The 27,991-nt window shown below is 41.5% G+C and overlaps 1 protein-coding gene across 1 annotated transcript in view; it reads right to left on the bottom strand.

The window, feature by feature from the left end:
- LOC130273669 (NFX1-type zinc finger-containing protein 1-like) overlaps positions 1–27,991 on the bottom strand; it is a 136,986-nt gene that overhangs the window by 33,964 nt on the left and 75,031 nt on the right. The window contains exons 9-12 of the mRNA XM_056520850.1: positions 21,530–21,675; positions 17,454–17,597; positions 2,165–2,264; positions 711–752 (exon numbers count right to left, since the gene is read on the bottom strand). Coding sequence (XP_056376825.1) covers positions 711–752; positions 2,165–2,264; positions 17,454–17,597; positions 21,530–21,675 — 432 coding nt within the window. The remainder of the gene's footprint in view (positions 1–710; positions 753–2,164; positions 2,265–17,453; positions 17,598–21,529; positions 21,676–27,991) is intronic.

Genomic DNA, 27,991 nt, shown 5'->3' with positions numbered 1-27,991 from the left:
GTAAAATTGGTGATGCAAAAAACAAGCCCTCATATGGGTCTGTAGATGGAAATATAAAAGAGTTATAATTTTTAGAAGGCGAGGAGGAAAAAACGAAAATGCTACAATAAAATTGGCCTGGACCTTAAAGGAGAACTCCGGAATATAAAAATTGTCGCCCATACTGCCGGCAGTAAAAAAATAAAGATGTACATACCTTCCTCTGCTACCCCGGGGCCTCCGGTAACCGTCTCCGGTCTCCGCCGCGATCCACTTCCTGGTTGCCGGTGGTCGGATGAATCATACTGCGCTCAGCCAATCACCAGCCGCAGCGAAGTCCGACTCGGCCGGCGTTAGGCTGAGCGGCAGTGTGAGAACGCTTCAGGGCACAAAATTCTTCACTACACCGGCACCTGCGGCCGGGGCCGAAAACGTCACACTGCCGCTAAGCCTATCGCCGGCCGAGTCGGGACTTCACTGCGGCCGGTGATTGGCTGAGCGCAGTAAGACTCTCCGACCATCGGCAACCAGGAAGTGGATCACGGCGGAGGCCGGAGCCGGTTACCGAAGACCCCGGGGGAGCGGAGGAAGGTATGTACATCTTTATTTTTTTACTGCCGGCACTATGGGCGACAATTTTTATATTCCGGAGTTCTCCTTTAAGGGGTTAAATTAGTATCAGGTATTGCTTTGAATGTGCTTTTTGTAAATGACTGTACTTTCAGGCTTACCATTTTCTTCAAGAAAGTTTTCAATGTCCCATAATTTTACATCTGTTGGTGAGAAAAATTTTACAAAAAATAAATTATTATTTATTTAATAACTACATTTAGCATATAAACAGTAAATTATCAAACTGTTGTAAAAACAAAACAAAAACTAAAGTGTAGTCACTAAGCTCACCGCTCACAATTTCCTATATACAAAATCTGAAGGGAAAACTGGAAATTTCACTGGTGGCAGATAGTTTAAAAAAATAAATAAAAAATAAATAGTTGTATTTTCAGTCTTTCCTTTATACTTGTCCTATGTTTATGATCTGCTCCTAGCTTTACGTTAAATACTTGGCAATTAAAAACCTGAACTTGTGAACACACCCTTAGAATAGGGGATAAGTCCAACCCCCCCCCCCACCCCCCCCGCGATCTTGGGACCCTGACTATCTTGGAGTGTCATCTACTGGTCGATGGCATGCATTATGGGAGCGCCGATGATGCCCGATTGCTTTACTCAGGGCTCTCATAGAAATTAATGGAGCGCTTGCTCTCTACCGCACGCGCCCCTCTCTGAGTGCCGAGTTCTGTTCCATAGTTTGCAGGAAGTCCCTTTGGTTGGACACCCCTGCGATCAGCTACTTATCACCTATCCTCTGAATATGGTGAAAGTTAATTTTGGCTGGAGTTCCCCTTTAATTCCTTGCAGCTGTCCTCCATTATCTAAGCTGCATAGTAAATAGTAAATTTTAGCACACAGCTGATTAATACAATTCTGAAGAACAATATTCTGAAGAGTCAGAGAAGAATCCAAGTGTCGCTGTAATAATGAGGGAAATCGTTGGATTTTCTAATGATATGTATCAGAGAAAAGTCTTCTAATGCAAACCTCGGTCATTTACTGCATTTTTCTCAAAAACCAATCAGTCTTCTGATAGATCTTTTTTTGATTTTTTTTTATATTGAATGATATGCAAATTTAACTTAAAAGGGTTTAATTGAAATATACAGGCTATCATCAGCAAACGTTTAAGCTCTGGAATCTATAGCGGTTTTGCAACCATTTGCAAAAAAAAATTTGTTAAACAAGTACCCTGGCAAAGGATTGTATTTTTCCATTATGTCCTGGCTGCAGCAATTAAAAAAATAAACCTTATCCCCCCTGGTGCCGCCTGTTTAACTGTCTGTTCGTCTGGTTCGGTCTTTTTCCTGCTTTCGGGGCCCTACACTGCCTATCACCAGCAGAAACAGGAAAAAGACCGCACCAGAGAATGGGACGGTGATACCAGCAGCATCGGGGGGAGTGGTTGGAGGTAAGTTAAGGGGAAAAAAAAATTCTGCTGTTAATTTCTGGAGAACTCATTTTAAATCTATTATCCTGCAGTGCTGAGTAATAATGATAAGTTCCATTTACACACCAAGAACATTATTCAAATTGATAATTACAACTTATACATAGAATAATAAGTTACCTTCTTTTTTTTCTGGTGCCTTTTGATAGATTGCTGAAATTCCCAGCCATTCTAAAATTATACTTGAAATTTCTGAGTCACTTTCAATTTCCAGATATTCCTGCAGAATTAAAAATGTGCTTAAATTGCTATAGTACAATGTCCAGTGTTCCCGACAGGGCCAGATTATTTGGAAGGGAATAAGAACATGTGCCCCACTTCCCAGTAACCCAGTATGCTTGGCATTTTTGTGATGAGTGAAAAGTAACTCTTTCAAAATCACATATTGACCACACGTGAAGTTACTTTATGTGTAATGTGTTTACCTTTCCCTGTAATGATTTATAAGAATATGTTTGAAGGGGAGGGTCACATATAGCGTATACACAGCATATTTCACGCTGCACAAAATCCGCTGTACAACAGGAAATACGCTGAATATTCTTTTATGAGCAGACACACATGACTACCCGCAGCAGAGTATAGGTAAAGGTTCAGCTCACCATAAGCAGCATGCAGACCCAGATCACAATGAACTCAGCACACCTTCCAGCGGAAGCCACGGAATGAGCAAGGGCCGTGTTCCCAGGTACAAAGGATGAAGCAAAAATGAGGAAAATCCGGCTCCCAGGACTGGATAAAAATAGTAGCTTTAATGAATCATATTAAAATCCAAAGTAGAAAAAAAGAATAGGCTAAAAGCACAAACGAAACGCACCAACGCGTTTCGACTTGTTAACAATGATTAAGACTTGTTAACAAGTCGAAACGCGTTGGTGCGTTTCGTTTGTGCTTTTAGCCTATTCTTTTTTTCTACTTTGGATTTTAATATGATTCATTAAAGCTACTATTTTTATCCAGTCCTGGGAGCCGGATTTTCCTCATTTTTACTTTACCCGCAGCAGACCTGTGTGTGCAGTGAACCTCACAGGGCTCTCGCCAGTAGAACTGTGTATCTGCCAATATGAGAAAATGCAGCATATTTCCTGCTCCGATTCTGCATATACGCTGTGTGTGACCCTACCCTTATGCTGTATTCCTGTTCTGTTATTACATGAAGTCAACTAAAAATTACCCAACATTACAAACTTACACGCACATCGAGTATAGATGTAGTTTCTTGCTAACAAGCTCTACCCAATAAATAAATAATTTTTATAACCTTATAACAAGGGTAGTAGTTTCCCAAGCCAATGTCTTGTAAGTCTTCTACAGAGTTGAGTACGACGTAATCAGCATCAAGAATAAAAAACTGTTGTCAAGGCCAACTCTGCATCTTGGTTGGACCAAATCCGGGTCTTGGTAGGATTTTCACTAACTATCCATTGAACAAGCTTTGCATTAGCCTGAGGGACATTTTTCTTCTGCAGCCTTCAAGGAGGAAGACCAGCAGCACATTTCTAGTCTTACGGCAAAGTTATCAAAGATATATTGGCAATCTGAAACCTCTGGTCGGGCTTGGAAATCTTACTACTACCCTGAGCCAATAAGCATTATTTCTAGGACTAACCTCAGTTACTTTAACACCTTAGGAACTAGTGCAGAACACCTACTAACTTCGCAAGAGTTAATACTTCACACCTATACCACTGGTTGCTGTTTGAAACTTTAAAAGTGTTCAAGAACTGTGCCTCCACGTATGTCAACGAATTGCTTGTTAATGTAACGTTATGCACTCTGGCCAGACACACTGGCCTTGAGCGCATGGTCCTGTTACCTTCTGCTGCCGGGGGGGCTGGGACTGGCATCGTGGGACGCGTTTGCATGCGAACCCCAGTCCGTCCCTTACCTAGTGCTTCTCTTGCCCCCGCCTCTGCCTCTCTGCTCCGGCTCGCGTGTCCCTGTCCCCTAGGGCGTGTGTGTGCCGGAGCTTTAAGATTTAAAGGGCCTGTGTGCTCATTAGTGTAATTCACCTGTGGCTCATTGATAAATTTCTCCACCCTCCTCACTTCCCTCCCGGATCTTTGTTGCCTTGAGCCTGAGAGAAAGCATTCCTGTTATTGCCTTGCCGTGTATCTGATCCTTTGCTACGTGACCTGACCTTGCTCCTTGCCTACTGACCATTTTCTACGTTCCTGACTACGCTACTGTGCCGCCTGCCCTGACCTTCTGCAATCCAGACTATGAGCTGTCTTATCCCTCCTGTGTCTCGCATCTCCCAAGCCGCGAGCTCTGGTGAAAACCACCGGCACCTTAGACTCCGCTCACTGGTACGGTCCGAGTCATCTGCCACACAGGTCCAGCGGATCCACCGGGGTTCCTGTCTTCTGAAACGTGAGTGTTAGGGTAAGATCCGGCCATGGATCCCGCTGAGGTACCCTTGCCTGAGGTTGCGGATCTTCCCTCCATTGTGGTACGTCAGTCACAGCAGTTGGTCCGACAGGTACAGCAACTTTCTCAACTTTCTGCTATGATGTAACAGCTTTTGGCCTTACAACAGCAGCAGCTACCACAACTTGGTCCACTCCCACCACTGGTTCCTGCAGTGTCTTCAGGCTCCCAACTACCTTCCAAGTATGATGGGGATTCCAAGACTTGCAGAGGCTTCGTGAGACACAGTGCTCCATGCACTTGGAGCTCATGTCTGAACAGTTTCCGATGAAATGTGCTAAGGTGGCTTTTGTCATTAGTCTACTGTTCGGAAAAGCCCTGGCCTGGGCTACACCCCTTTGGGACCGTCGGCCTTTTGGGCAGAATTTTGCAATGTCTTTGAGGAACCCGCACATGCCTCTTCTGCTGAGACAGCTTTGCTGCCTGGTAACAATCCTCCTTGTGTTCCTGAGACTTGTGACGGACATTTTGAGTATCTCGTAATGCCTTTTGGTCTCTGCAATGCTCCAGCCGTTTTTCAAGAGTTTGTCAATATCTTCCGTGATCTTCTCTACACCTGTGTTGTCGTATATCATCCTGATCTTCTCTTCCCACTTAGAGGAGCATCGTACTCATGTTCGTCTGTTAGAATAATCTCTACGCCAAACTGGAGAAATGCCTGTTCGAGAAATTTTGTCTTCCTTTTCTTGGCTACATTGGCCCTCATTTACTTAGAAAATCGGGTTGTAAGTCTATCTTGCTTTCTTATCCGACTGCTTTTTTCCCCTGATATTTATTATTATGTTGCATCCTGTTTGCCTCACGTGGGTTTTGTAGGTTTTGGTTTCCAACTCCTCTGAGTTGTCGGGAAAAAATCCACAACAATTCAACAAATTCGGGTTGGAAACCTTTATAAATACGTGGGAAAGCTCAGAAATGTCGGGTTACGCCCCTTTTTTCGGGTTTGGGAGAATCCACATCGGGTCCGTCGGGAAAAAATGTTGCATCGTGTCGCAGACTGGCGCATGATGTCTGCGACATGGCGCAGACAAAGATGCGCCAAAAAAACCCGACAAAACAAGTCGGGTTTAGAATAGTAAATGAGGGCCAATGTCTCTCATCAGGGCCTGCAGATGGATCCAGATAAATTGTTTGCAGTATTGGATTGGCCTCGTCCTTCGGGCCTACGTGCTATTCAACGCTTTCTGGGATTCGCAAACTATTATCGTCAATTTATTCCACATTTTTCATCCTTGGTTGCTCCAATTGTGTCTCTCACTAAGAAGGCATCTAATCCTAAGCCTTGGCCTCAAGAGGCTGAAGAGGCCTTCTCCCGTTTAAAGTCTGCGTTTGCCTCTGTGCTCCCGTGTTTACAAGACCTGATCCAGAGAGGCCCTTTGCTTTGGAGGTTGATGCCTCATCTATTGGAGCTGGTGCCGTTCTTACTCAGAAAAACGCCAAGGGCAAGTCTGTTACGTTTCTCTTGGAAACCAAGAGGTCTTAACAAAAGGATGAGGGAAAATATGAAAAAGACGAGGTGCGCTCCTAGTGGAGTTGTCAGGAACCGGACTGGTATGCGGGTAGGATACGGGTAGTGGATCCTCTGTGTCAGTGAGGCGATGACGTGGGCCGTACCAGGGGACCAGTTCTAAGAAGTTACTGGTTTTCACCAGAGCCCGCCGCAAGGCGGGATGGACTTGCTGCGGAGGTAACTCCCAGGTCGTATCCCCTGATAGTGACTCGACCCCACTGACAGCTGAGATAGGTGTGGTACACAAGGAAAAGGCAAAGGCAAGGTCGGGCGTAGCAAGAGGTCAAGGCAGGCGGCAAAGGTTCTGGATACACAGGCTAGGGATACACAAAACGCTTTCTCAGGGCACTAGGGCAACAAGATCCAGCAAGGACAGGAAGGGGAAGTGTGTTTTTATATGTTTTGCACTGATTGGATCAGGCACCAATTAGTGGTGAACTGGCCCTTTAAATTTCATAGAGCCGGCGCGCGCGCGCGCCCTAGAGAGCGTGGCCGCATGTGCCCGGGATGGAAGTGAAGGGGGATGCAGCTGGTAAGTGACATGGGACGCGATCCGTGAGCGGGCACGTCCTGTCCCGCGGATCGCGTCCCCTTCTGTGACAGAGGAGCAGCGCTCGCGGTCAGCGGCGCCGACCGGAGCGCTGCAAGCAGAAGGACGCCACGAGCACTCCGGGGATGCAGCAGGACCCGGAGCGCTCAGCGTTACAGCAGTATTATTTAGATGGGGTAAGGTGTGCGCTACAAGTTGCACCTTACTGTAATGTGTTGTGCTGAGGGCACAACACCTCTGTCCGCCTGTAGACTTGCTGATGTAGGTGATCCAGAAACGTAGGGAGGCAGCCTCAATGTTATTCACCGTGACCTCCAGGTACGGTGCAGTGAAGTGATAGTGTTTGGACGAGTTTGATGGCGCCAGATCCCAGAAAACCAATGGTTTTCTGGGATTTAACAAAAGGTTGGACTTAATTGTCACATGTCCGTAAATTACTGAATTTTTGGCAATACCATATATATATATGTTCTTGGTTGCTAATAATATGGAAGTTTTGGAATTTCAGTGTTTGATATTCATTATATCTGTTTTCTTTTGTTACAGTTTCTATATACGAATTTTACCTATGTGAAGGGAAGATGATTTCTTTGTGTTCACAGGTGGTAACCCATAGCAACAGAAGATAAAGTAGGATCAATCGAATGAAATGAAGAAAAGAAGAATGAATTACCAAAAGCATTATTTGACTTGAATCGATTGGATATCGGTTGTACTATTGTTTTCTATACGTCCTTTCTTCTTATATTTATGTTGTTTATGGAAGATGTGAATAATGAGGTTGCCACCTGGTAGTACGCAACTGACCCATCCACCCGGGTTTTGGATACCTGTCTCACGTGAATGTGTTTTTTGATCAATGATTTAACCCCTTAAGGACCAGGGGTTTTTCCGTTTTTGCACTTTCGTTTTTTCCTCCTTACCTTTAAAAAATCATAACCCTTTTTTTAATCATGACCTAAAAATCCATATTTTGGCTTATTTTTTGCGCCACCAATTCTACTTTGAAATGACATCAGTCATTTTACTCAAAAATCTACGGCGAAACGGAAAAAAAAATCATTGTGAGACAAAATTGAAAAAAAACGCCATTTTGTAAATTTTGAGGGCTTCTGTTTCTACGCAGTATATTTTTTGGTAAAAATGACACCTTCTCTTTATTCTGTAGTTCCATACGATTAAAATGATACCCTACTTATATAGGTTTGATTTTGTCGTACTTCTGAAAAAAATCATAACTACATGCAGGAAAATTTATACGTTTAAAATTGTCATCTTCTGACCCCTATAACTTTTTTATTTTACTGCATATGGGTCGGTATGAAGGCTCATTTTTTGCACCGTGATCTGAAGTTTTTAGCGGTAACCTTTTTGTATTGATCGGACTTGTAGATCACTTTTTATTCCTTTTTTCATGATATAAAAAGTGACCAAAAATACACAATTTTTTTGCGCGTACGCCATTGACCGTGCGGTTTAATTAATTATATATTTTTATAAATCGGACATTTCCGCACGCGGCGATACCACATATGTTTATTTTTATTTACACAGTTTTTTTTTTTTTTTTATGGGAAAAGGGGGGTGATTCAAACTTTTAATAGGGGAGGTGTTAAATGATCTTTAGTCACTTTCTTTTTTTTTACTTTTTTTTTGCAGTGTTATAGCTCCCATAGGGACCTATAACACTGCACACACTGATATTTTACATTGATCACTGGTTTCTCATAGGAAACCAGTGATCGATGATTCTGCCGCTTGATTGCTCATGCCTGGATCTCAGGCACTGAGCAGTCATTCGGCGATCGGACACCAGGAGGCAAGGTAGGAGAGCCTCCTCGTGTCTAACAGCTGTTCGGGACGCCGTGATTTCGCCACGGCGATCCCGAACAGCTCCCTGAGCTAACCGGCATGGTTTCACTTTCACTTTAGATGCAGCGTTCAACTTTGAATGCCGCGTCTAAAGGGTTAATAGCGCGGGGCCCCGCATTATAGAAAGGGAAAGGACTCAGGACGTACTGGTACGTCCTTGGTCCTTAAGGGGTTAATGGGTCATGTGATCCTTTTTCAAGTATTTTAACTTGTATGGTCTGCAGTATTTGTTAGTCTACGATTAAGCACACAGGTGCGAAACGCTTCAGACTTTGGGGGAGATTTATAAAAACCTGTGCAGAGGATAAGTGGACCAGTTACCCATAGCAACAAATCAGATCGCTTCTTTCATTTTTCACAGGCCTTCATGAAAATGAAAGAAGAAATCTGATTGGTTGCTATGGGCAACTGGGCAAGTTTTCCTCTGCACAGGTTTTGATAAATCTCCCCCATTATCTCTGTTTTTGATCCCCGTCCGAAGATTTTCAATAAAGCAAGAATTGATTTTACCTGCATATCCCGAGTGTTGGACGAACTTTCTTCTTCCAATCTAAGCAACTATATCTTTAAGTACTACACAGGATAAGTAAGGTCCGCAAATTTACGTGCAATAAGTTGGATTAGCCTGTCAATTCCTGTTCAAGGGCTAAGTTAGAGAAATTATTGTTACTATACAAAGAGGCCCTAATGTGCCTAAACAGAGCTGCTAAATTGTAGCAATGTATAAGAGGCAATTGTATGCCACCAGCAATTTTGGAAAAAGCCAACTTGTTGTATGACACCCTCAGTCATTTCTTTTTCCATAAGAATGTTACAAAGGCTGTTTGAAGTTTTGAAAAGAAATTGTTTTATCATCAGTGAGATCGTTTGAAGTGGATATAAGAGTCGTTTAAAACCATCTTCAACAAGAGGCTCTACCAAATAAGGACAAGGGGAGATCTTCCTATCTCTGTAACTCCCTAATTATTATATTTAGATTGAGGAAAAACTACAGAGATGGTAAGTTTCTGCCTATTTTGACTCCCAAATATGTAAGTGTCGAAGAGGACGTTTGCACCAGGTTGTGAATGCCATCAGGAGGTGATGTCGTGATCATATATAGAAGTTGGCTCTTGGAAACTGGCTCTTGGTTCTGATTTATCGAAATGTGTGTGAGAGATAAACTGGAAACATTTTCCCATATCAACCGATCACAGTTCAGCTTGCACTTTACCAGAGCACATTGAGACAGGAAAGCTGAGCTGTGATCAGTTGGTGTGGGCAAAATGTATTTTGTTTTTCTCTCCCACATTTTGATAAATCAGGGCCATTGACTTTAAATGGACTGAAAATGAACTGAAACAAGACAAGGTATGTAATACATTAGGTAGATGATCTTGGGGATGGCCTAGGAATAACAAAAGGTTTTACTGTCAACCTGTACCTTCGCACAGTGTACATAGCCGAGAGGTAGTGTTGAAAGTGAGCCGTGATATTGAATTTCTTCAAGACCAATTTTAACCAGGTCCAATGCACATTATCAAATCCTTTTTCAGCATCCAAGGTCAGTAAACCTGGCATATATCCCTGGAGTGTATTCTTCGCATATATTCACAGCATATAAAACTATGAGAACAGCATGTGCATAAATGTGCCATAGTTGACTGACCCTGTACAAATCCCACTTGATATTGGCCCACCAGATTAGGTTGAAGCAGCTACAGGCATCTAGCTAGCATTTTAGACAGGATTTTTCTTTATCTTGATGAATCAAAAATGTGGGTCTATCCACTAGAACCAAGTCATCTTTTGTAATGTACTTTAATGTATGCTATATCCCCAGAAACAAAAAATTCTGTCTCAATGAGAATTTTATAAAACACAGCAGTAAGAATAGGGGAGAGTTCCTGTGGGAGACATTTATATAATTAATCTGGGTCCTGTATTAATTACTTTTGGGCCTTTCACCATATTTTCTTTGCCGTCTGAATGTGTAGGAGTTTGTTTACCCTTCACAAGATGCAGCTAGCCTCATTGCCATGCCTATTAAAGTCAGTGAACCTCTGGAATCTTTGAAACTGCTCAAACCACATGATCTTATGCATAATATGGATATTCCACTCTGAATGAATTCTGAGCAGAATCCATTTGAAGCAAAATCCAATGATCTTAACCCTAGAATACATCCCCTGAGAACTTTAGGGCTGATTGAGATGTTGGACAATCGTCTTGAAAAAAAAAATGTATCCAGTATCAATTGGCCTACAACCAGCCTTACCATTACATGCAGGTGAGCCAAAGACCCTTCTCCAGAGACTGGAGATATTTCACATTCAAGGTCACTAATTTCATTGAGAAATTATTAATTGCCAGATATAGGGCCATGTGCTTTTCCATCTACATGCAAAAAATAAGGCTGTAGCTGCTGTTGAGGAGATTCCACCCATATTATACCCAAAAAAATTATATAAAGCATATCTTTATCTCAACTATGGGCTGAAATAACTGTAAAAACTGAGGAAATGCATGAGCATAATGGCTTTTTTCTCACGTGAAGATTTGGAGCACTGGGGCAGTGGAGTACCCCTTTAATAAGACATATACTACAAGCATACCAGAGTTCAAAGAAGAAGATAGAACAGAAAAAAAGGTGGCGGGGTGGGGCGGGAGAGGAAAGTGGGTTGAGGGGAGGAGAATATTAGGAGGGATGGAGGAGAGGGAGGTGGTAAAGAAAAATAGGGGGAAGGGGATCAACAATTCCCTATCATCACTCTGAAGATACTTCAGTCCTTCGGGTGTCTGGAATCGAACATGTGATCCTACCAATCAGGGGTTGCAATATCAAATGTATTTGTCAGCCCCTTTATTATTATACTAATGAAGGCTGTGGGTGAGCTTACCTGCAGCATTCATTAGTATATTAATGAAGGGGGGGGCAAACAGAGAATATGGAGTAGGCCGGGGAGCTGGGTGAGCCAGCTCCTCGCCTCCAACGTGTGCTGAATAACAATGCAGCAGGAAGTTTACAGTGCCAGAACTCTGCATATACTGAACTGATTTAAGTAAGTGACCCTCTTTGGAAAGCTGTTCACCTGCACTATAACCCAGTATATTGGGTTTAGTACGGGTGAACAGGGTGTCAGATTCTCTTTAATGGAACTCATTATAAGTTAAAAATACTGTGGTTTTTGTGACAGTGTGGCAAGGAAAGGGTGTATTTCCCTAGCTAACCCTGGAGAAACCTCCACCTGTGGCCTAATTAATGAGGTACAGTGAAGCAATATATAGAAGTGTATGCGGCAGTGTACGGTGGTGATGCCGGCCTGTGTCGGGCCCTACATAAAGGATTATTAATATCCAGAAACGCGTTGTGTGAATAGAATAAAATAAATTAAGACTTCTTCCAGTATCCTTGAACCTTTTCTGCAACAGCGCGATCTCAGCTTCCGATTTCCTCCTCCTTCACTGTCTCTCACACGCCGGTGGATCCAGCGTGGGAAGCCGCAGCAGTTGTTACATTAAGCCCACATCAGCATTGTGCCTGGAATATGCACAACCCGACCAGGTGATTGCGTTCCTCACTCACCTACATAATCCTACCTGGTCTGGAAGATCGCACACAGAAGCGCTCTGTTGTCTTTTGTCTTATAATTAATGAGGTAGCAGAAAGGGGAAGTGTGTTAAAAAGGAAGTCAAACTGAATAATCTGTGCTCTCCCCAGAAGACAGCAAGGCGGCTGTAGGGAGAAGCAGGGCTCCTGATGAGGAACACACAGCCCGAGCTGTGAGTGGCCCCAAGTGTGGATGAGACACATAGCAAGACATTGAGTAGAAGGTTGCAGGAGGCATAAGTGTAACTGGCCGGGAAAAGCCCACCAGTTGATAGACAGGGCATGCTAGATTGTTTAGTTAGTGACTGGACGGTCTAGGGTTTTGTTTTGTTCCTGTGCTGTGTTCTTATTTATCCTGCAACCTATCGAATAAAGCTGGCGAGGGGCCGGACTTGCATAAATAACTGTTGTTTCCTGCTGATCGAAGTAGTAACGTGTCCTGTGGCGGTGTCAAGGACGATCCCAGAGCTATCCCCAGGGAGAAGTCCTTACACTTTTTATACCTATTTTACTGCATTATTTAGTTTTTTTTTTATTTTACTCTGTGCAAACATATCCTTAGGTTTAGGATTTTGCTCAGTATTTTTAACCACAACCAGGAGAGAGAGAAAATATAATGAAAGGGTTTTAACCTTTTTTCTGTGTTGGTTCCACTCCTGGTTGTAGTTTTAAATACTATGCAAAATATTGACCAAAATACTATGTGTCAACATAAGCTTAACCCATCAAGGACATGGTACATTTTTGGCCTTAAGAACACCACCAATTTTTATATTTGCATTTTCGTTTTTTCCTCCTCGCCTTTCAAGAGGCATAACTATAATTTTTTCATCTACAGAGCCATATGAGGGCTTGTTTTTTGCATGGCCAATTGTAATTTGTAAAGACACTTTTCATTTTACCATATAATGTACAATGAAACAAAAAAAATAATATGTGTAGGGATATTGAAAAGAAAATTGTATTCTGTTTTTACGCAGTGCACTTTATTTTATAATACAAATGATTTGTTGAAATTGTCCTCTTTTGATCCCTGTGAGGGGCATTTACTAAGGGGTTTAGTCATTTTTTTCTGACTATTTTTGGCGCTAAATTGTCACAATTGCGCCTACCCTATTTTTCGTGCGACTTTCTCTAGCAAGAGCTAGAAAGTCAAATTTTTTTCCTGCTTGATTTACGCAAGTTTGCATTATTGACTTGCAGTGGTCAGGTATTTATTAACTGCGACAGTCGCAGCTGCGCAATAAACAGTCGCAACGGCTGTAAAAATTGACTAAATTTACTCCAGCTCCAACATGGAGCAGGAAAAGCTACTGCCGCCCGGGCTCCGACATACTATCTCCCCGCTACCCTCACTTCGCTACAGGGACACTGCAGTGATTTACATCGTCCCCCTCTCACCTGCCAGCGCCACACAACTCCCATCTGTCTGCTAACTGTTGCAAGACTACAAGTCCCAGCATGCCCTTACAGTGAGGACACGCTGGGAGTTGTAGTCTTGTAGCAGCGGGAGCTGAGCGGCGTGGGTGGGAGACAAGGGGGGGATGAATATCAGTGTCCCCATAAGTGAGGGTAGTGGGGAGGCCGTATGAGGAGCCCGGGTGGCTGCACTGTAATGTCAGCCCGGGCTCCTGCCCTGACAGCCAAAGGCTTTGGCTGTCAGGGCATGCTGGGTGTTGTAGTTTTGCAAAAGCTGGAGGGCCACAGTTTGCAGACCACTGGTTTGTGGTCTGTAAACTGTAGTCCTCCAGCTGTTGCAAAACTAAACAGCTGAAGGGGACCGGCGAAGACGTTCACTTACCCTTCCGAGGCTCCAGCGACGATCGGTGACGGAGATTGTCTTGCGGCAATGTCGTGCGGCGCTGGATCCTACGGAAGCCGGTAAGTTGCCCAGGCCCTAAAACATTGTTTCCCAAGCAGGGTGCCTCCAGATGTTGCAAAACTACAACTCCTAGGTTGGGAAACACTGTGCCCGGCCTCCGCCCCACCTTACTGTAAGGGAATGCTGGGAGTTGTAGTCCTGCAGCGCGGGGCAGGGGACAAGCTTGTCACTTGCCCACACATCTCCTGCACCACACAACTACAACTCCCAGCATGTCCTTACTGTAAGGGCATGCTGGCAGTTGTAGTCGTGCGGGGCGGGAGATGTGTGAGCAGGTGATAATAAATGTACTAACCCATTTTTTTTTTCTTCTAATTTCAGATCCGTGTATCCTGTGGACTCCTTCGGATTCGGCGGACTACTTCGATGACCAGCGTTTTTCTTTGTTTGATTTTAATAAAGTGGTTAACGAGGGCTTGTGGGGGAGTGTTTTTTGTAATAAATTTTTTTTAAAACCTGTTGTTTTTTCCTTACTTTACTTGACAGGCTTAGAAGTGGAAGCTGTCTTATAGACGGAGTCCATTACTAAGCTGGGCTTAGCCTTAGCCACAAAAACAGCTAGCGCTAACCCCCAATTATTACCCCGGTACCCAACGCCACTGGGGAGCTAGAAGAGCCGGTACCAACAGGCCCGGAGCGTCAAAAATGGCACTCCTGGGCCTAGGCGGTAACAGGCTGGCATTATTTAGGCTGGGTAGGGTCAGTAACAATGGTCCTCGCCCACCCTGGTAACGTCAGGCTGTTACTGTTTGGTTGGTATTTGGCTGAGAATAAAAATAGGGGGGACCCTATGTGTTTTTTTAAAATAAATAATTAAATATTGAAGAAAAAAAACACATAGGGTCCCCCCTATTTTTATTCTCAGCCAAATACCAACCAAACACTAACAGCCTGATGTTACTAGGGTGGGCGAGGACCATTGTTACTGGCCCTCCCCAGCCTAAATAACGCCAGCCTGTTACCTCCTAGGCCCAGGAACACCATTTTTGATGCTCCGGGCCTGTTGGTATCGGCTCTTCCTGGCACCCCTGTGGCGTTGGGTACTGGGGTTATAATTGGGGGTTAGTGCTAGCTGTTTTTTGTGGCTAACGCTAAGCCCGGCTTAGTAATGGACTCTGTCTGTAAGACAGCTTCCACTACTAAGCCTGTCCAGTAAAGTAAAAAAAAAAAACACAACAGGTTTAAAAACATTTTTATTACAAAAAAACACTCCCCCACAAGCCCTCGTTAACCATTTTATTAACATCAAGCAAAGAAAAACGCTGGTCATCGAAGTAGTCCACCGAATCCGAAGGAGTCCACATCATACACGGATCTGTAGAAGAAGTAACAAAAAAAAAAAAAAAGAGTAAGTACATTTAGGAAGAAAAAACAGTGTTAAAAAATTTTTTATAAACACACACACTAAACGCCGTTTACCACTATTCTGAGCCATGACTACAATTTAGTTATTGAATTATTTAGATGTGGTGGAAAAGCTTAAAAAAATCTCAAAAACAAAAGATCCAGAAGGAGACCTAGCAGCCAAACCTATTCAGACAGCAGGAGAAAGGAACAGACTATTTTTTCTACTACATGAAGTAAATTTCCCACTTTTGCCTACGTGTGCCAAATTTATTAATGCCGTGCAACAATTTAGTAAATTTTTCGGACATAGTCAAAAATGAAGTAAAAAAAAAAACAGGGTTAAAACCAGACTACATAGTAAAAGATTAGTAAATGCCCCTCTATAACTTTTTTTTCTCTTTTTAGACACTTTTGCACTGTAGGTCTTATTGATTTTTATTTGGATAGGCCTTTTTGTATAATTTTTCTTTTTTTTCTGATATATGATGTGACCAGAAATCAGCATTTTTGGCATCTAGTATTTTTTTTTACCAAATACATTTATTATTTTATTTTTATTATTATTTTTTTTTAAATTGGAAAATAATAGAGATCAAATTTTTTTTATTAGGGTAGGGTCTTTTATATAATACAAATTTTTAATTTTCAATTTTACACTATTTAAGTCTGCATGGGAACTTTTATATTCAATCCTTAGATTGCTTTAATCCAATTTCATAGAATAATACAGTGAGACTAACGCTCCACTGCTACCAGCCTATGGAATTTAGTACTTTAGACATCATGACTGGCATTGATCACAATGTTAATGACGGGGAGCGATCAAAGGGTTAATGATGGGGAGCAGCAAGATTGCTGCCCCTCCCATAGACATGAATGGAGGGGGCGTGGCATGACGTTACGAGGGGGCTTGGCCGTTGCGTCACAATCACGGCCTCTGGCTCCGAGCATTCTGAACAAAATGTTCAGAAAACTGGAGTACCGGAATACCCCTTTAATCATCTTTGAGATGTCTCCACACATTGATTGGAGTCCACCTGTGGTAAATTCAATTGATTAGACACGATTTGGAAAGATCTCACAGCTGAGCAAAAAACAAGTCATTATGGAAAAAAGAACTGCCTGTAGAGCTCAGACACATGACTGTGTGGAGGCACAGATCTGAAGAAGGGTATGAAAAATGTTGCTGCACTGAAAGCTCCCAAGAGCACAGTGGCTCCCATAATGTTTACATGGAAGAAGTTTGGAACAACCAGGACTCTTCCTAGAGCTGGCCTCCCCATCAAACTACGGTAAGTAATTGGGGGAGAAAGACCTTGATAAGAGAGGAGACCAAGAAACCCAATGTTTACTCTGGTGGAACTGATTTTTTTTTTTTAATGGTCAAGGGGAGATCTATAGGGGTCAAGCTAACTACAGGGGGGAAACTAATTAAAGGGGGTCCTATCTCCAGGGGGCAATGCACCCTTATGGGTTTCTACCTACTGGGGGTAGACTACCTATGGGGTCAAACCTGCAGGGGCAAGCTACTGGCGGGAGGGTGGGGGGTGTCCTATTTACAGGGGAAAAACTACCTACAGGAGAGTCCTACATGAAGGGCACAAAGCCATCTACCATCAGGGGGAAAGCCTCATTGAGACTGACGCAAATCTTTAAGAGCAGTTGTGGGTAGCAACTTCAACAATACTAGGCAACATTATATGCCTCACCAAAGAAAAGCAGGTCCAGCCATCACATTGGAGGGTTAATTAATGTTTGACTTAATATAGCAGGCTAATTTGTTAGTGATATATGTGTAAATCTCCCACAACTTCGTAGACTTGTTCAAAGATTACAGCAAACAAGATAGGTTTGCCTGAAGTCTAAGAGACTTGTATTGGACGTCTGGCAAATCTGTAGATATCCTGACGCCGGATCGTTGATACATTAAAATTGTATGGTACAGAAATAATCGTATAAATATTCCAAATGCCCTCGGCAGAAAAAAAGTCTTCCCACACCTAGTCTGGGGGTATGCCAAGGGTAACTAAGCACTTGGATCGACAATGAATAGACAATTACAGTTGGTCCCAGCGGTTAGACCCCCTGCGATAAGACAATTTATCCCCTGTCCACAGGGAACAAAACCCTTTTTAAGTGGCTCCCTTGTTTATATCAAAAGAAAATGATATGGCAATAACAAGGCTTGGTTAAGTTAATTCATTATTAAAAATAAATACATTATATTACCTTTGTTAACATTAGGTTACGAAAATGATGAGGTGGTATATATTTTTCCAGTATGTTCTCATGAAGAACTCCTTGAGTAGCATTTTGTAGAAGTGCTGCTTTTTCAATGAGCTTGTTCTGATGTAACTCCCTTTCATCTGATAGCTGAAAGGAAAACAGAGATGTCATCAATTCAGTATCTAGAGGATTTATCATATTTTTCAAAATGTTTAGGTCTCTTCCTTCTACAGCTGTGAAACCAAGGGTTATGTTCACGTGGGATGGATATGCGGAGGATTTTCCATCCAGAAATTGACCTGCAATGCAAAAATTTAATTACAGCATTCAAATCTTTGTTGTGGATACATCGTGGATTTTTCCTCATTTCCCAATAGATCTGCAGCGAAATAATTGCTGCATAATTTTTCTGTGGATAACTGCAGATTTCAAACATGCTGACTTAAAGAAGATGTCCAGTGGAAGACAACTAATCCCCCCCCCCCGTCTTATCCAGGGGGGGGGGGGGGTACACACCCCTCCAGTCATTTTTATGGGAGAGGCAGAGAGACAGTGTTCGTGTGTCTCCGCCTCTCCCATAGAAATTAATGACGGGGGGATCTTTTGACAAGCATCAGTGCTCGATGCAAAACGTCATTTCCGGAAGAAGAGCCGAGGGCCCATATGGAAGATTGCGGGGGTCCCAGCAGTTGGACCCCGCCATCACAAACTTATCCCCTATCCTGCGGATAAGGGGATAAGTTGTCTTCCACTGGACATCTTCTTTAACTTTTCAGAAACAACAGGAAAATCTGCAAATACCAAACAAATTTGAACCAAAATCCGGTCACAATATCTGCAACCCTGTGTGAACATACCCTAATGCTTCATGTATTCGGCAAAGCCTTGTGCCTAAAACTGGAAGAGCCCAATATGTGGAGGCAGTACAAGACAGTGCCATTTGTACATAGATATTCTCTTTCTCACAGCATGGGTGACACAGCGCTTAACTTTTAATTTTATCTACCAACATACTTAACCCCTTAAGGACCCGGGGTTTTTCCATTTTTGCATTTTCGTTTTTTCCTCCTTACCTTTAAAAATTCATAACTCTTTCAATTTTGCACCTAAAAATCCATATGATGGCTTATTTTTTGCGCCACCAAATCTACTTTGTAATGACGTCAGTCATTTTACCCAAAAATATATGGCAAAAATGGCAAAAAAAAATCATTGTGGGACAAAATTGAAAAAAACGCCATTTTGTAATTTTTACACAGTACATTTTTCCGTTTCTACACAGTACATTTTTTGGTAAAAATGACACCTTCTCTTTATTTTGTAGGTCCATACGATTAAAATGATACCCTACTTATGTAGGTTTGATTTTGTCGTACTTATGGACAAAATCATAACTACATGCAGGTAAATTTATATGTTTAAAATCTGACCCCTATAACTTTTTATTTTTCCGTGTATGGGGCGTATGAGGGCTAATTTTTTGCGCCGTGATCTGAAGTTTTTAACGCTACCATTTTTGTATTGATAGGACTTATTGAACACTTTTTATTCATTTTTTCATGATATAAAAAGTGACCAAAAATACACAATTTTGGAATTTGGAATTTTTTTCCGCATACACCATTGACCGTGCGGTTTAATTAACGATATATTTTAATAATTCAGACATTTCCGCACGCGGCGATACCATATATGTTTATTTACACAGTTTTTGGTTTTTTTTAAATGGGAAAAGGGGGTGATTCAAACTTTTATTAGGGAAGGGGCTAAATGATCTTTATCAGAATTACAACTTTGAACGCCGCGTCTAAAGGGTTAATAGCACTATTAACCTTGGCCCCGCGTTATAGAACGGGAGAGGACTCATTTACATTTAAAGGGGTACTCCGGTGGAAAACTTTTTTTTTTTTTTTTAATGAACTGGTGCCAGAAAGTTAAACAGATTTGTAAATGACTTCTATTTAAAAAATCTTAATCCTTTCAGTACTTTTAGCAGCTGTTTGCTACAGAGGAAAATCTTTATTTTTTTAATGACTTTTTTGTGTTGTCCACAATGCTCTCTGCTGACACCTGATGCCCATATCAGGAACTATACAGAGCAGGAGAAAATCCCCATAGCAAACCTATGCTGCTCTGGACAGGTGTCAGCAAAGAGCTCTGCGGACAACACAAAAAAGAATTTAAAAAAGTAAAGAAATTCCTCTGTAGCATACAGCTGCTAAAAAGTACTAAAAGGATTAAGATTTTTTAATAGAAGTAATTTACAAATCTGTTTAACTTTCTGGCACCAGTTTCTGGCACCAGTTCTTTTCCATCGGAGTACCCCTTTAAGGACACCGTCTGTTTTTACCTCTTTACGACATTCATTGTGCAGGATAAATAACACTATCAGTACAAACATGGCAATACCTATTATGTATAGGTGTTTTCTGTTTTCTTTTTGTGATAATGCAGAGCTTTATAGGGAATGGGTGCATTTATTTATTAATTTTTTTTAAACTTTATTGAAAAACATTTTCTTTTAATGCTTTTTATCTGTTATGCTATAATGCAGTATATCTAGTATACACTGACAGTTCGCCTGTGAGATCCAGCCTATAGATTGACTTCACAGGCTTCAGTACTCAGCAGACAGGTGGCCATAAGCTAGCTTTCTGTTGCCATAGCAACATCCGGAACCCCACAGTCGTATTGCGGGTTTGTAGATGGGGATAGGGAAGCCCCCTCCCTTGGTTAATCCTATAGATGCCAAACTCAATAATAACTACAGCATTTATAGAGTTAATACTACTAAGACCGAAGAGATCTCAGTCTTAGCAGTTGTGGAAGTGTCCCATCACCAAACTTCTGCACTGCGCTCGACAGCGCAGGGAATATTCAGTACGTATGGATAAGTCCTGTTGTGGGAACATACAGGCTGACAGGATTTACCCATATGTCCTATAGTGGGATGGGATTCAGAGAAGAATTGGGGTTCACCAATCCACAAGATAATAACTGCAGAATACAGGAAATATCAATTGAACGTTTAATTAAATCTGTATAAAAATGTCAAATGTTTTGAAATATATATGTAATGATTAAATATTAAGAAAAGAAACCCAGGGTATTAAACCCTTATATCATGTTTCAGAACTGTCCTTAGTGGTGACTATTATCAGTAGGAATAAAAATATAAGATTAATTCAACTTTTTCCCATGCAGAACTAATTGCCATGGTCTCGGCAGCTAAGTAGCCCCCGTTTACATTTTTCTATGAATTCTTGTTAGCCTTTCTTCAAAGAGATACTCCAGACAGAAATGAATTGTTAGGACCAGGGAAACTACAGATTGCCTGTTTCTCCAGTGAGATAGAACTGGGTTGCTTGTTTAAAGTGACCATTCAAACTCCTTTGATTTCTGTTACTAGAAAAAAAAAAAGGAGTCTTAGAGGGTTGTAAGGGGTTTATCCACTAAAATAAGTGATTGCTTATGACTTAGATATGTTTTCTCAAATTGATGAGTTAGAATACTCTGTTATTAATGGGAACCTGTCATCACTTTCCTACTGTCCAAACCACAAACAGCATGAGAAATAATTTGTACAAAACCTACTGGGAACAAAGCTCCATGTCAATGAGATGGTCCCCAGTGACACTTCCCTGCCCCTTTGGCCTTGATTGATAGATCTTTCCTTGTACCCAAATTGGGAGAGACTGATTATTAGGGCCAGTGGGGAAAAGTCTCTGGGGACCACATCTATGACTTGGACCCTTAATTAATGGGGAGTTATCTGGGCGATGACAGGGAAAGTCAGGCAGTCTGGGCTCTTGCCCCTCCAAGCTTGATGGACGTTGCCCTGAGCCTCTGTTAGCTGGCACCAGTCCCATACTGGTTATTGGCAGGTAATAACAAGGCATAGTGGCAGTTTAAGGTAATAAAGAAATCTACATAAACAGGTTCCTGTTCAAATGCAACATGACAGGTGAACAGCTTTGCAGAGTGTTCTTTAAAATAATGTTTTATTCCTTTTAGAGAACACTGCTTCTTAATATATGTTTTTTCAACAAGTTAGGAAAATGAATCTGTGGTTAAACTACCTCAGCATGTAAAGCTCTCATGTAACCAGGTAGTTTTTGACGACTTCTTTGACGTCGAATGTTCATAAGTGAACATTTTTGCATAATTTCACTGTTGCTTCTGGATCCCACTCTAACAATGCTGCACTTCGAATACTTGAGAACTCCTTTAAATGTAAAAATGATAAGAGAACAGGTTAATGTTTGAACATTTGTTCTGCAATTTAATATTAATCATTATCATAATGTTTAAAGAGATGATGTGCAGCTGACAATCGTAAACTTTAAAGGGGTACTCCCGTGGAAAACTTTTTTTTAGAAATCAACTGTTGTCAGAAAGTTAAACAGATTTGTAAATCACTTCTATTAAAAAATCTCAATCCTTCCAGTACTTTTTAGGGGCTGTATACTAAGGAGAAATCCAAAAAAGAAATGCATTTCTGATATCATGACCACAGTGCTCTCTGCTGACCTCTGCTGTCCATTTTAGGAACTGTCCAGAGCAGGAGAAAATTCCCATAGCAAACATATGCTGCTCTGGACAGTTCCTAAAATGGACAGCAGAGGTCAGCAGAGAGCACTGTGTTCATGACATCAGAGGAAATGCATTTCTTTTTTGGATTTCTCTTTAGTATACAGCCCCTAAAAAGTACTTGAGAGATTAAGATTTTTTAATAGAAGTGATTTACAAATCTGTTTAACTTTCTGGCAACTGTTGATTAAAAAAAAAAAAAAAGAGTTTTCCATGGGAGTATCCCTTTAAAAGGGCCGCACAAACAATCCAGCGATCATGGGAGTCTGAGACCCTCCACAATCTTCAAAATAGGACCATGGCTTTCCCTGCTGCATGCAGCAGTGTGTTGGCATGCACTCCATGCATTGTCTATGGGAGCATTTCACTCGGGTACTTCTGGCGCTACAATAGACAATGCATGAAGCAAGTGCTGACACACCGCTCCATGCAGATCCCCATTCTGGATATCTTGGGGGGTCCCAGTAGTTGGACCCCTGTGATCACACACTTTTACCCCTTTAACTAGACATAAACCTGACTGATGTACTTGATTGGGCAGCAGTCTGCCTGTATAATACCTTCTGTATATTATTTCACACATTGAACATTTCACACAGTGGTCTCAGACTTGTATCTTGATGATTGATATTACTTCAATAAGTCGCTAGTGAGTTTTGGGAGTAGGAACAATGTTTACACGCTGTGCACCTTAGTGTGACCTCTACTACTTTCAAGAAGAAGTCCATTTATCTGTACAGGGTCGGTGTATGTAGTATTAACTGGGCAGTATGTTGTCTCTAGTATTCACAGGGATACACATCAGATCGCCTTTGAGAAGGCAAAAAGCAGCGGAATCCTTTGGGCACTGGAATACACAAGGACTCTAGGTGTCAAAATGCTATCCAGGTGCTCAGATGGCTCAAGGATCTGACCTAGGCCTTACAAATGTCCAATATCCACAAAATAAGAGCAAAAAGCGGCACTCCAGTATTCCAATCAAAAAGGTGACCTTTATTCAGGCAGACCTCATTGAGAAGGTTGAAACATTGCACTTAGTATTGAAGGATGTGTGAAGAAAAGTCACATTTTTGATTGGAATACTGGGGTGCCGATTTTTGCTCCTTTTTCTTGATATTAGAATACACCCTCTGGATGTTGTGTCATACAATGCTTATTTTGCACATGACAGGGTTATGACATTTTATAGACAGAGATTGTGTACTTGTGTATCACATTGCCCTTTTAATGGAAAGCAGCTTAATTTAAAGGCAGTTTATCACAAAATGTATTTTGACTAATTAACCCCTTAAGGACGCAGGGTTTTTCCATTTTCATTTTTTCCTCATCACCTTCTAAAATTCATAACGCTTTCAATTTTGCACCAAAAATTCCATATTATGGCTTATTTTTTGCGACACCAATTCTACTTTGCAGTGACATTAGTCATTTTACCAAAATATCCACGGGGAAGTGGAAAAAAAAATAATTGTGTGACAAAATTGAAGAAAAAATTCAATTTTGTAACTTTTGGGAGCTTCCGTTTCTACACAGTGCATTTTTCGGTGTAAATTACATTTTATCTTTATTCTGTAGGTCCATATGGTTAAAATGATACCCTACTTATATAGGTTTGATTTTGTATTGCTTCTAAAAAAAAATCATAACTACATGCAGGAAAATTTATACATTTAAAATTGTCATCTTCTGACCCCTATAACTTTTTAATTTTTTCACATATGGTCCGGTATGAAGGCTCATTTTTTGCGCTGTGATCTGCAGTTTTTATCGGTACCATTTTTATATTGATTGGACTTTTGATCGCTTTTTATAATTTTTTTCATGATATAAAAAGTTACCAAAAATACGCAATTTTGGACTTTGGAATTTTTTCGTGCATACGCTATTGATCGTGCGGTTTAATTAATTATATATTTTTATAGTTCGGACATTTCCGCACACGGCCATACCACATATGTTTATTTACACAGTTTTTTTTTAAATGGGAAAAGGGGGGTGATTCTTACTTTTATTAGGTAAGGGGTTAAATGATCTTTATTAAAGGGGTGGGTACTCCGGTGGAAAACTTTTTTATTTTTTAAAATCAACTGGTGCCAGGAAGTGAAACAGATTTGTAAATTACTTATATTAAAAAATCTTAATCCTTCCAGTACTTGTTAGCTGCTGAATAATACAGAGGAAATTATTTTCTTTTTGGAACACACTGCTCTCTGCTGACATCTCTGTCCATTTTAGGAACTGTCTAGAGCAGCATATGTTTGCTATGGAGATTTTCTCCTACTCTGGACAGTTCTTAGAAGTAATTTACAAATCTGTTTAACTTTCTGGTACCAGTTGACTTAACAAAAAAGTTTTCTACCGGAGTACCCCTTTAACTTTTTTTTTCACACTTTTTTTTGCAGTGTAATAGCCCCCCCTAGTGGCTATTACACTGAGCATACCGATCTCATACACAGATCATTGCCGTGCATTAACAAGGCAAAGATCAGTGTTATCAGTGGTCGATTGCTCAAGCCTGGATCTCAGGCTTGGAGCAATCAATCGTCGATCGGACATGACGGAGGCAGCTGAGGGGATCTCCGCTCGCGTTCCAGATGATCGGGACATCGCGATTTCACCACGATGGTCCCGATCAGCCTGACTGAGCTGCCGGGAAGCTTTTACTTTCATTTTAGACGTGGCGATTAACTTTAAACGCCGCGTCTAAAGGGTTAATACAATATCAAACCTAAAAAAGTAGGGTATCATTTTTATCGTATGGACCTACAGAATAAAGAGAAGGTGTCATTTTTACCGAAAAATGTACAGTGTAGAAACAGAAGCCCCCAAAATTACAAAATGGCGTCTTTTTTCAATTTTGTCTCACAATTATTTTTTTCCCCCTTTCACCATAGATTTTTGGGTAAAATGACTGATGTCATTACAAAGTAGAATTGGTGGCGCAAAAAATAAGCCATCATATGGATTTTTAGGTGCAAAATTGAAAGAGTTATGATTTTTTAACCTGTTGAGGACGTAGGGCGTACTACGCCCGGTCCCGGTGTTTAAAACGGGGTCACACCATGAAAAGTGACCAAAAACTATTAACCCTTCAGACGCGGCGATCAAAGTTGACTGCCGCGTCTGAAAATGAAAGTAAACGCTTCCCGGCAGCTCAGTCGGGCTGATCAAATCGCAATGTCCCGATCAGCTAGTACGCGAGCGGAGGTCCCCTTACCTTGCTCCGTCGCGTCCGATCGGCGTTTAATTGCTCCAAGCCTGAGCTACAGGCTTGAGCAATCGAGCCCCTATCTTGCTGATCCATGCAAAGCTATGGCTTTGCAGGGATCAGAGTAAAAGATCAGTGTGTGCAGTTTTATTGGTCCCTATAGGAGCTATAGCACTGCAAAAAAAAAAAGTGAAAAAAAAAACGGTAACAAAGGTCATTTAACCCCTTCCCTAATAAAAGTTTGAATCACCCCCCTTTTCCCATAAAAAAAACAGTGTAAATAAACATATGTGGTATCGCCGTGTGCGGAAATGTCCGAACTATAAAAATATATCATTAATTAAACAGCACGGTCAATGGCGTACGCGCAAAAAAATTCCAAATTCCAACATAGCGTATTTTTGGTCACTTTTTATATCATGAAAAAATGAATAAAAAGCAATCAAAAAGTCTGATCAATACAAAATGGTACCGATACAAACTTCAGAAAACTGCGCAAAAAATGAGCCCTCATACCGGTCCGTATGCGGAAAAATAAAAAAGTTATAGGGATTAGAATATGAGAATTTTAACGTATACATTTTCCATCATGTAGTTATGATTTTTTTCCGAAGTACGAAAAAATTCAACCTATATAAGTAGGGTGTCATTTTAACCGCATAGACCTACAGAATAAAGATAAGGTGTAATTTTTACCGAAAAATGCACTGCGTAGAAACGGAAGCCCCCAAAAGCTACAAAATGAAATTTTTTCTTAAATTCTGTCGCACAATGAATTTATTTTCTGTTTTGCCGTGGATTTTTTGGTAAAATGACTAATGTCACTGCAAAGTAGAATTGGAATGGAATTTTATGTGCAAAATTGAAAGCGTTATGATTTTTAGAAGGTGATGAGGAAAAAATGAAAATGCAAAAACGGAAAAACCCTGCGTCCTTAAGGGGTTAAAGGTAAAGAGGAAAAAATGAAAGTGCAAAAACGGAAAAACCCCTGGTCCTTAAAGGGGTATTTCAGGAAAAAAACTTTTTTTTATATATCAACTGGCTCCAGAAACTTAAACAGATTTGTAAATTAAAAGATGTATAGGATAAGCGCTGTATGGGACTTGAGGGGCTGTGTGTTTCTAAAATATCCACTATAATTGTTTGGCAAGCTGCTGTAAGGTGTACTTGATGATAAGGTTGCTTACCCCCGCAAGAGGTTCTGCAGCGTCCGAGGTGCCGAGGCAGGGTACTGAGCGGTGTCCTTGGTGAGATCCTTTAGCGTCCGTACTGTAGATCAAGCAGATAGTCGATGATGTCCTTATTGCGATGTGAACTTCTGATGATCACAAATGAAGGGATCAGTTTCGTCCGATGTTATGGTGGGGAAGCGCCGGGAGAAACAGCTCTGGCCGGTAGCGTCTCTACCCCGCGCGTTCCCGACGGAGTGTAGAAAGTTGTTTTGGGACTGGCAGCGTGACGTCACTACTGGGACCAGTGATGGACATATACAATCCTATCCAAAGCTTTTCGGAAGCTTAACGGCTTCCTTCCTCAGGGATGCGGTACCCGGTCCTTCACTTCTATATATACACTCCAGGTAAGGACGACTTGATAATTAATTTTGTGAGTGCGAATTATCGGAGGAATCCAAATAATTCAAAATCCGTATTTAAACCATGGGGAACAATAGTATTTAATTAAAAAATCAATTTTCCCTCAGTACGGGACATCTGTGCAATGTAGTCCCCCCCTCTCGTATTTGGAGTAATTTTTTCTACTGCAAAAAACATGGACCCTGAAAAAAGAGATCCATGCTTTTCCTTATAGTGTTTGGACAGGGGGTGTCCTTCAAAGCCCCTTTCGATATTATATATATGCTCCCCTGTGCGTTTACTTAATAGTCTTTTCGTCCGGCCAATATACAGTTTTTTGCAAGGGCATTGGATTCCATAAATAATGCCTCTGGATTTACAGTGCATTTTGAATTATTCGGATTCCTCCGATAATTCGCACTCACAAAATGAATTATCAAGTCGTCCTTACCTGGAGTGTATATATAGAAGTGAAGGACCGGGTACCGCATCCCTGAGGAAGGAAGCCGTTAAGCTTCCGAAAAGCTTCGGATAGGATTGTATCTGTCCCTCACTGGTCCCAGTAGTGACGTCACGCTGCCAGTCCCAAAACAACTTTCTACACTCCGGCGGGAACGTGCGGGGTAGAGACGCTACCGGCCGGAGCTGTTTCTCCCGGCACTTCCCCACCATTACATCGGACGACACTGATCCCTTCATTTGTGATCATCAGAAGTTCACATCGCAATAAGGACATCATCGAATATCCGCTTGATCTACAGTACGGACGCTAAAGGATCTCACCAAGGACACCGCTCAGTACCCTGCATCGGCACCTCGGACACTGCAGAACCTCTTGCGGGGGTAAGCAACCTTATCATCAAGTACACCTTACAGCAGCTTGCCAAACAATTATAGTGGATATTTTAGAAACAAACAGCCCCTCAAGTCCCTCAGGAAAACAGGGACCTCTATAGGAGATAGCAGCATTTTTGGGCACAATTGTATAGCCATTTTCTCTCAGAAGGAGCGCCTGAGGTCAACTATTTTTTATAGATTTGTAAATTACTTCTATTAAAAAATCTTAATCTTTTCAATAATTATCAGCTGCTGAAGTTGAGTTTTTGTTTTCTGTCTGGCAACAGTGCTCTCTGCTGACATCTCTGCTTGTCTCGGGAACTGCACAGAGT

Source organism: Hyla sarda, chromosome 5 (genome assembly GCF_029499605.1).
Source record: "Hyla sarda isolate aHylSar1 chromosome 5, aHylSar1.hap1, whole genome shotgun sequence".
Classification (NCBI taxonomy): Eukaryota; Metazoa; Chordata; class Amphibia; order Anura; family Hylidae; genus Hyla; species Hyla sarda.
The sequence above is the reverse complement of the archived record's forward strand: the minus strand, read 5'-3'. Positions and strand labels throughout refer to the sequence as shown.